At 43.3% G+C, this 10,586-nt stretch overlaps 1 protein-coding gene across 1 annotated transcript in view; it reads right to left on the minus strand.

Annotated features, from left to right (window-relative positions):
* The window catches only part of USP7 (ubiquitin specific peptidase 7 (herpes virus-associated)), a 75,319-nt gene that overhangs the window by 20,941 nt on the left and 43,792 nt on the right, over positions 1–10,586 (minus strand). The window contains exons 3-10 of the mRNA XM_011961382.1: positions 9,783–9,981; positions 7,574–7,712; positions 6,769–6,857; positions 5,534–5,642; positions 3,827–3,957; positions 3,305–3,359; positions 2,245–2,325; positions 2,053–2,143 (exon numbers count right to left, since the gene is read on the minus strand). Of these exons, the coding sequence (XP_011816772.1) occupies positions 2,053–2,143; positions 2,245–2,325; positions 3,305–3,359; positions 3,827–3,957; positions 5,534–5,642; positions 6,769–6,857; positions 7,574–7,712; positions 9,783–9,981 (894 nt within the window). The remainder of the gene's footprint in view (positions 1–2,052; positions 2,144–2,244; positions 2,326–3,304; positions 3,360–3,826; positions 3,958–5,533; positions 5,643–6,768; positions 6,858–7,573; positions 7,713–9,782; positions 9,982–10,586) is intronic.

Below are 10,586 nucleotides of genomic sequence, written 5' to 3' on the forward strand. Positions count from 1 at the left end.
GTGGGCACCTGTAGTCGCAGCTACTCGGGAAGCTGAGGCAGGAGAATGGTGTAAACCCGGGAGGCAGAGCTTGCAGTGAGCTGAGATCCGGCCACTACACTCCAGCCTGGGCGACAGAGCAAGACTCTCTCTCAAAAAAAGAGAAGAGAAGAGGGAAGAGAGAAGAGAACTGAAGTGAAGCGAAGCGAAGTGAAGTGAAGCGTGAGGGGCTTGGGGCCGAGAAACAAACGAACAAGAGTGAGGACACTACCACCCACCTCTCAGAAACGATGTGGGCAAGAAGATGGTGGAACATCTAACAGACCAAAGGCAGGAAACTGCCAACCTAGAAGTCTACACCGATTTAAAATGTCTTTCCCAACTGCAGATGAAATAAAATCTTTCCAGGCATGTAAGCTGAAAAAACTCATCTCAGCCAACCTGCACTCAATGATTCCTAATAAGAATCCATATCCAAATTAAAAACAGAGGAACATTGCAAGTTGTAAATACGTGGGTCAACATAAAGCACTTCCCCTCCTCACTCTTTTTATTTTATTTTACTTTCTTGAGACAGGCACTTGCTCTGTTTCCCAGGATGGAGTACAGTGGCGCAATCATGGCTCGCTGCAGCCTTGAACTCCAGGGCTCAAGCTATCCTCCCGCCTCAGCCTCGAGTAGCTGGGACTACAGGTGCATGCCACCACACTTAGCTAATTTTTGTATTTTTTGTAGAGATGGAGTCTCACTATGTTGCCTGTCTCACTATGTTGCTGGCCTCAAACTCCTGGGTTATAGCAATCCTCCCGCCTCAGCCTCCCAAAGTGCTGAAATTACAGGCATGAGCAACCACACCCATCCTCCCCCTTATTTTAAATATTTCTTTAAAAGAATGACTGTAAATCAGTTAAGGGGGAAAAAAAAGAAGAAGCCAATACTAAAATTGTTAAAGTATTTAAACAAACATTTTATAAAGGAAGATATCCAAATTGCCAGTAAGTATTTGAAAAGGTAAGAACAACCTCACTGACGTTCAACAAAATACAAATTAAAATGCAGACAGCACTATACATACTCCCACCAAAATCTTTCCACGTCCAGCAACTGACAGCTCCAGTGTGGGTATGGAGCAACTGCAACTCTGACACCTTGCTGATCACTGTGAAACTGATAAACCACTTTGGGAATCTTGCTAACTTTATCCATCAAGCTGAATATATGCACACCCTACAGGCCAGTAATTCCTCTTCCTCCAAATGCAAACAGGCATTAAGAATGGTCAATCTGCCTTATGCCCAACCACCTCAAACGGAGACCAAAACAAGTATCAATCAGAAGAAGAAAGATTTCAAAATTTTTGTGGTATATTCTCAAAATGGAATACTATAAAGCAACACAAATGATGACTATGACTACTCCCAGTGTGGATGTGTCTCATGAATGTGCTGAGCAAAAGAAATCAGACACAGGCCGGACATGGTGGCTCATGTCTAATTCCAGTGCCTTGGGAGCCCAAGGCAGGAAGGCTGCTTGAACCCAGGAGTTGAAGACCAGCCTGAGCAACAAAGTGAGACCCCATCTCTATAAAAATAAAAAAAAAAAATTAGCCGGGTGTAGTGGCACATGCCTGTGTTTCCAGCCACTGGGGAAGCTGAAGCATGAGGAGTTTGAGGCTGCAGTGAGCTATCATTGCACCACTGCACCCCAGCCTATACAGCACAAGACCCTACCTATCTCAAAAAACAACAAAATAAACAAATACATTCTAGTACAAAATTGTATTTAAATAGACACCTAAAACATGCAAAGTTAACCTAGGATGTTAGAAGTCCACGTGGTGGTTTCTTGTGAGGAGAGGGATGGTGGTGGCTGGGAAGGGCTGTGGGGGTGCTGGCCAACACTAGAGCTGGGTGGAGGTGACAAGCCTGTGTTCGCCCAGTGAGCTGTTTGCTTAAGATCTGAGCCATTTTCTGTGTTTAGACTGTTTAAAAAAACATCACTTGTGTAAATGAAACATTAAACCACAATAGAAATCATCAAAAGATCATGCCATTAGATCCACGCAACACTTACTATTTTTCTTTCCTTTGATACTTAGCTGGATATCATAATAATCTTCTCTTCTATCAGACCGATAGTCTACTTCTTTACACTGGATATAGGACTGCAAATAAGGAAAGTTAAAAGTGACTTAAGTAGTAATAGTCAAAAAATTCACATTCTAAAACCTTTTCAAAAGATCTTTTAGAACTGGTAGCCACATACCACCATTTTGCCGCGGAATAATTTCGGTATGGTGCCCTCTACACAGGTGCCTTTCATCTTATTTTCCACATTATCAAGCAACTGAAAAAGAATGTTTTGGTTTTAAAAAAAAGGTTTTTATGCTTAATATATACAGTAATTTTATAATTGACTACAAATATCAATGTTCAAAGAAGTCGCAGACTATAAAAATATAACCTCCGGCATGCAATTATCAAAAACATATACAAAATCTTCTTTCTTGGTTGGATTTTTACAAACATCTCTACATGCAACAGTTGAGGTTAACCTTTTATACAGCCTTTGGAATAAATTAGTAATCTGGAGTGCCTTTAGAAGCATTTTTATATTTTTTTTACCTCTGTGGAAAAGCATGTAAAATTGTTCACTAAACTTAACTCGTAATGGTCCACACCAAGAGATTAATGAGGCTGAGCCTGTCAACAGGATTGACTGGTTTGTCCATGGATATTTAATGAACTGGATTCAATCCAGCTAGTGCTGCAAAAAAGAAAACACACCTTGCCCAGCCAATCACCTTGAACAGCCATTTCATGTTGTGTGTGTGTGTTTCTGTGTCTTTAATCACAACTGCAAGAATGAGGATTTGCTAGTGACTAGTGACGCCGCGGGGAGAGTAATCACCGCATACTGAGGTCTGCTCAATGAGAACCTCGCTGCACAGGAGGGGTCTGGACACTGGAGTAAGAACAGAAGTCACCACTCTACAGTGACTCAGGACCAACCGGACAGCCAACAAAGCCAGCCTTTGGTTCCTGGATTAGTAACTCATGTATATATACCAATTTAACAAATTAAAAGCCTACTGCCTGCTAGTATTAAAATTCAAGCTTCCTCACCTCACCTTCAAATCCCTATTCAAATAATTCTTTCCAGCCTTTAAAACTAGACAGCTGCTGCCTTTTTGTAGCCTAAGTCTGATCCTAAACAAAGATGGGCATTTTCTGAATTAGGTCTGAGGTTTTACTTGGTAATAACTCTGACAATGCTTCAAAAAATATTCACTGTAAGAAATATACAGGTACTGCTTGAAACTTACCACTCGACAAAGCTCCTGAACATCATGTTGCATGAAGCTATCTAAAGTTTCCCACCTTTCAAAGATAAAACAAACATCTCCATTTAAACGTTCAACTTTCAAATGAGCAAATTAAAAGTAACTTAGATTGAAAAACTAAACTGGATAATCAATTATTATTCTCAAATTCCTTTCCTGTGAAGATTATTTTTGGGAGTTATAATTCAGATGTATTTACTGCTAGAGGAAGTGGTGTTTCCAAGAAAATGCAACAAATTTGAAAGCAATACAGGTTCTTGTGTTGAAAAGTAAAAACCTTAAGCGGTGAATTCTTTCTCAAGCAAAATTCTAAAATAAAGTGTCTATTTCCAAAGAAATGAAACAAAATACAATGATAAAAGCACTGACACCATTACATGCTCAAGCCTCCCTAAATTAAGTGCCTACAGTATGCTCTACTAACTTTTCTATCCTCTACTCACTTGTCCTTTAAAAAAAAAAAAAGAGGAAGCAGAATGGCAAAGGCAGATGTCTAATACATACCCAAAGGACTTTGTTAGCTTTTTTGTTCCTACAGGTTTATCACTGTGTTGTAATTCATAGAACACCCTTTGTAATGCTAAAGGGACGCTTTTAGATGAATCGTCCCCCTCGGTTGGCATCATGTATACAGCCTGAAAGAATTAATTCAGATTTAAGAATTTATTCTGAGAAGATGCAGGGAAATTTAAAAAACAGTAAGAATTTAATCTTCATGTTTTAAAAAATCATTTCTAATAACACAATGGCTAAGACTGTTGTTAGGGCTTTTAATGATCCCCAAATCGATGAGAAAGTTTACAATATCATGAACATCTTTAGGGATACTGGAAAACACAAAAATGCAAAAATAAATTTTGAAAATCACCACCCACGTGAGACGGAGTCTCGCTCTGTCTCCCAGGCTGAAGTGCAGTGGCGCAATCTCGGCTCACTACAACCTCCGCCTCCCAGGTTCAAGCAATTCTCCTTCCTCAGCCTCCTGAGTAGCTGGAATTACTGGCATGCACCACCACACCAGGCTAATTTCCGAATCTTCAGTAGAGACGGGGTTTCGCCATGTTAGCCGGCTGGTCTCAAACTCCTGACCTCAGGTGATCTGCCCACCTTGGCCTCCCAAAGTGCTGGGATTACAGGCAAGAGCCACCGCACCCGGCCTCACCCATATGTTCTTGATAAAAAGACAACAGAGAAAGAAGCAAATAAAAAACAAAACTACCCCCCAGAGAACTACTTTTATTTCCTACTTATTGGAGCACCATTTCTTAACTTACCATTACTCGTGAACAAAACATTTGATAAAAACTTAAATGTGACTAGAATTACCCACACTGAGTTGCCCCTGGGATATATCACGACAACCTGTCTGGGTGGCTGTCTGTCTGTCTGGGTGGCTGTGCAAACATGCTTTCAAGGCTGACAAGCCAGCCAGCTCCCTGCCCACCCCACAATCAGGAGTGCCGATCTCCTGTGCTGCTGCATAATAATCACATGTAATTCTCAAAATAGAACTGACTCAGCTATATTAGATTTAATGTATGTCTATTCTTTTTATTAAAATCTTCAATAAAAGTAAGTTGCATTGACTTTTCAACTCAGTTTTGATATCAAACTTTGCAAATGTTGCTGTTAATGGATTTTAAGGTTTTTTTTCTAAATACCTTCACAAGGTGATTTCTAACACAATGGTAAGTCTGTAAATTCAGGTCATGGTTAGGCATGGTGGCTCACGCCTATAATCTGAGCCCTTGAGAAGCTGAGGCAGGTGGATAGCTTGCAGTAAGGAGTTCGAGACCGGCCTGGACAACATGGTGAAACCCCACCTCTACTAAAATATAAAAATTAGCCGAACGTGGTGGCGGGTGCCTGTAATCCCAGCTACTCAGGAAGCTGAGGCCAGAGAATCACTTGAACCCGGGAGGCAAAGGCTGCAGTGAGCCAAGGTCACACCATTGCACTCCAGTCTAGGTGACAGAGCGAGACTCTGTCTCAAAGGAAAAGGTTGGCGGTGGTAACTCTGAAACACTGAAGCAGTTTACAAAGTAGGTGTCCCAACACTGGGGAATGAAAATGCAGCATGAACTAGCAGCCATCTAAGGAGACACGACCAGGGAAGGGAGACTGGGATGTTTGTTGAGAAGACTTTGCACTGATATACCTGAAAGGAAAGGGTGGGCAGAAGGCTGCAGGAGAGGAACACTATCCATTTACCTTTCGTAGCTGATTCGTGAAAAATAACGTCTGTAGCAGGCTGTTCATGTAACAAGTCGCTCCCTGATTCTTTAAGCCGACGTAGCCTGTGTGCTTCTTTGAATCCCACCTGAAAGATCAGTTCAAGGTTGAGGGGATCTTGTAGAGATACCCCACTGCTCCTGCAGTATGTGTGGAGCAATCGGACTCAAGGTCAGCCTTAAGGAAACCGAGGCCAGGAGCACTTATCACACAGCATCCTTCGATGGTCATCGATACCCTTCTGCTTGCTCCACTGTGTGAACTGGTGCAAATGCAACCCCCACATTCACACAGCCCTCGACGCACCTGCCTGCTGACAGTGGCACTCCTGTCACTGATCAAGCCCAGCACCAACAGACACTTAACGGAGACCTGCATGCTCATACCCAACATGCCTCACAGTAGAGTCTGGTTACATAATTACACTTATCACACGCGAGGTCAGCACAACATGGAAAAAGCTGAAACTCATCTTTTCTGTAGACCCACACACAAGAAGAAACAGGAGTGTGTATTCGCCAAGTTTCGCCTCAGACTTCTAAACTCCCAGAGCTTTTTTTATTTTGTGATTTTGGTGGTTGTTTGGGGGAAGATAAGATTCTCGGAATTAACTATGTCTTGTACCTTCCCACCCCCACCCCAAGTAGTAAAAGGAAGCCACAGAGAACAGTGCCAGAAAGTAGAGCAATCCTCCCACGTCCACGCCCATCTCCCTCTGTACACAATGCCATGACATGAACACACGACAGTCACCAAGCAGGACCAGTGCTGCAGGAGACACCTACTGTGCAGTACCATTCACCCACCCTGCCACTCCAGGGGTTAGTTCACAGCCTTTGGAACGCTCAAGTACACCTAACGGCCTGGTCATGCCTCTTTACTCCTCGCTCACCATGTTAGTTGTTGGTGATCCCCCCTTCCTCACACTCGGAGAGGACTTCCTCCCTGCCCTCATCCAAGTAAAAACAGAGCACCTCTGCTCTGGGTATTTATGTACTGGTTATCATACAATTATGTTCCAAGGGTCTAACATGTAGAACTGCTCAATCAATCCATTAAAAGAGTGGCAAGCGGGAATGACTGTGTGTGCCACAGAGCAAGCGCAGAGGACGCTTACTGATTAAATATGTGCATCTCTGTTACATGCATGCCAAAGCTTCTTTCACTGCAGCACAAATGACATTTTAACAGCACCCAATTAAAGAAAAACTTACGCAACTCCATGGGGAGCATCCGCCTGTACAAAGACTTCAAAGGTAACTTTGTCATCATCTATAAATCCTTTCTCAGGATCGGTCACTTCCTATAAAACATAAATAAGAATATCCAGCTTGAATAAGAACACACACTTTATTCCCAAGAGACAAATTACATTAGTGCCCTGTACTTAATAGAGATTAAAATACTTTTTTAAACATATATCCCAACTTTGTTGCTAATTTTAGACTGTTTCAATTTGCTTTTAACAGTGGTCTCACAACACACACAGCAAATGCTTGGCACCTCAGAGGTATCCCAGAGGTACCCAGGGGCTCAGAGCCACAGCATGGACAGGAGAAATCTGTGCTCCTCTAAGCAGGCGAGGGGAGGGGCCGGAGAAGGCAATGACAAGTGGCTTAGCAGAGTAAGAAGGAACATTCCTAAGATTGTTCCACCGGCTATCACCTCTGCAAAAAGGAGCCAAAATGAACTGAATGAAGTTACTGGAGTCACGTGGAACCACTCAGTACTATGCGTGAATCATGAAAGGACCTCAAACAGCATTATGTCTTTTAAGGAAATTTAGCCCACTGGGAACTCCCTTTGAACGACTGGCTAAAAGGTGAGACGTGAATCCAGAAAAAGCTACTAAAAACCTAGAATAGGAAACTGGAGAAAACATGTTTTCAAAGACACCTGTTCAATTCAGAAAGCAAAAATCTAGCTCTAAAATGAATAAAGGACTTGAAAAATCAAAAAGGTAAGGGAACAACAAGCAGTAATGCACCGATTGTTCAGACTAAATACACCGTTACTTACACTCCAGGCCATAAAATTGGAAAATCCCCAATCATTTTCTTTATGGAAGAACAAATGACTAATACGACGACTGAACGACTTTTCATCATCTCTGTAATTTATTATCTTCAGCACTGCTTGCGCATGGCAAGACCACGACCTGTTTAAAAGAATAATCTGAGCCTTAGTTGACATATTCACCAGATGTTACACATTTTTACAGACAGTAAACATAGCACACCAAAATTCCCACTTATGTTTTTGTTGCTCTCTCCTTTCCGGTTGGGGTTAAACGTAGGACGGAGGCATTTTTACCTTTAACAGAAAAAAAGGTGTTTGGGGCTCCCTCGGTGTATTCTGTAGGGATTTCACTCATGGTTTCATTTTTTAACTCCTCAGAAGTTGAAACAAATTTTAATTGTATCTATACAATTTTGAACTTTCAATACCAGTTGTGGATTCTGTACAAGACTACAACTTTTTGGTCAGATAACAGTTATTAGGCAAGAACCAAAAAGGATAGATGGGTGGATGTAAACCTCTGCTTCTACTGCGGATACAGGGGTCACCTCTCAGCGTCGCTCCTGCCCCTGCAGCCCTTCAGTGCTATGCCTCTCAGGCTCTCCTAGGATGCCCTCCAGCACACGCTGGGGAAAAACCAGCCCCAAAACCAGCACCGGGGAGCTCTGTGGCCTTAGAGCTTGCTGTCCTGCCCTGGCATCGAGGAATTCACTGACGAGGCACAAATTACAACTAAAGAGAACTACTGTATGCAGTCAAGTGTGGGGTGAACCACAAAAGGCTCTCCAAATCCAGGTTCAAAAACCATACTAACAGCCCTTAAGCCACAGAACGTTAAGGTTTGCGATTAAAGTGGGGCCTTATAAATCAATGCTACAACTGAACCCTGAAACGGTTTGACTCTTCAGGACAAGGGTAGGCCAGTGCTGTTCCCGCAGTACTTCCTGCTTGCTCAGGACGCTGACACTGGGTATGGACCATTCACTGTTTTTCCAAAGTGCTCTTCGGGCTAAAGTTGTCCATCAGACTGAAACAAACCTAGCCCAAATACTCATCAGATCACATCATAATGTGAACAGAAGAGGAAAACTTTTTAAACCATCCAAAAGCCCTGGCTGCATCATAAAATTACCTTGGCACTTCTTACTTAAACATTAAAGAAAACGAAAGTACAGCCGGGCACGGTGGCTCACGCTTGTAATCCCAGCACTTTGGGAGGCCAAGGCAGGGAAATCACCTGAGGTCAGGAGTTCAAGACCAGCCTGGTCAACATGGTGAAATCCCATCTCTACTAAAAATATAAAATTAGCTGGGTGTGGTGGCACACGCCTGTAGTCCCAGCTACTAGGAAGGCCAAGGCAGGATAATCGCTTGAACCTGGGAGACGGAGGTTGCAGTGAGCCAAGATCAGGCCACTGCACTCCAGCCTGGTGACAGAGTGAGACTCCATAAATTTTACTCCCTGGGGGAGCTGACAGAACAGCTAGAGCCAGTTCACTCTGGGAACATGTTACTGAGGGTTCCAAAGGGTCATAGGGAGACTAGGACAGGTGCAGTCCAAGTCAGCAGCCTCCCCTGGCTCCGATGCAGACAGTGGTCCGCACTCCCAGAATCAACTGGGTTTTTTTTTTTTTTTGAGACAGAGTCTCGCTCTGTTGCCCAGGCTGGAGTGCAGTGGCTGGATCTCAGCTCACTGCAAGCTCCACCTCCCGGGTTTACGCCATTCTCCTGCCTCAGCCTCCGGAGTAGCTGGGACTACAGGCGCCCGCCACCTCGCCCGGCTAATTTTTTGTATTTTTTAGTAGAGACGGGGTTTCACCGTGTTAGCCAGGATGGTCTCGATCTCCTGACCTCGTGATCCGCCCGTCTCGGCCTCCCAAAGTGCTGAGATTACAGGCTTGAGCCACCGCGCCCGGCCTTCAACTGGGTTTTTGATAAAAGGTGAATTAATTTTCTAATTCATCTAAAGAGAAGGACCATCAAGATTTCTCAATGTTTGGACATTTCATAATATTCATGAATGTTTAAATGTTCCTCAAGTCAGAGGGCCACGTTGCATAAATCCTTCACAAAGTATGTTTTACTTGTACTTTCTGAACAACCCGTACAAATTAGTTATCACACAATGGAAGGGATGTCCGGATTTGGCTTCCAGTAATGTAATACAACTATGTGGGGGTTTGTAGTTGCATCATTTAAACTGTCTTACGTGGAATCAGATTCAGCATTGCACTGGAGAAAGAATCCTACGCTTTTTTGGTGTGGTCTGTCTGGATAAAAGCGTGGCATCACCATAATCTTCCATGGCAGATTTCGCACAAAACACGGAGGGCTAAGGACCGACTCACTCAGTCTGCTGAAGCGCTCCACAGTGAACTGAAAGGTTGCCTCAGAGCGCCAACTGGTGTCTGCAAAAAAAGCATATCATCAGCCACAGAGCCTGTGCACTGACCAAAAGCACTAGCATTTATCAACATGGAGTAAACTATTCTATACATCTTGATTTAACTGCTAAAATCTAACGGTTCGAAAAAATTGCTTCCAATTTATTAAAAGCCCAAGACTGAGATGACATACAGTTTCTGAATGGATTAATTCTTCCTTATGGAGTCCAAAACTCAGAGTGCTAACCATACACTTGCCATCCCTGTCAGACTGAGGTCCACAAGAGAACAGTGTCTACTTTACTAAAGCTGAATTCCCAAGGACCCCGGGCACCCCGTGAGGGAGAGACTTTGGAGGGAAGGAACAACATGGCTCACATCTGTTCAAGGACAGGACTTCTGGGGGGAAAGACCACAACATGGGACTTGGGCTGACTTTAGAGAGCACAGAACACAGGCAGGACTTGAGAGCCAGGGAAACAGCCATCCCCCTAGAAGCTCAGCACTCCTCAGAGGCAAGACAATGGCTACAACAGTAGCCTCATAATAAAGTTAACTTCATTAGTTCACAATTTTTGTAAAAATACTAGCCTGGACACCCTAGGGGGAATTTTTTTTTTTTTTTTTTT

The sequence above is a fragment of the Colobus angolensis genome, unplaced genomic scaffold (genome assembly GCF_000951035.1).
Source record: "Colobus angolensis palliatus isolate OR3802 unplaced genomic scaffold, Cang.pa_1.0 Scaffold55, whole genome shotgun sequence".
Lineage (NCBI taxonomy): Eukaryota > Metazoa > Chordata > Mammalia > Primates > Cercopithecidae > Colobus > Colobus angolensis.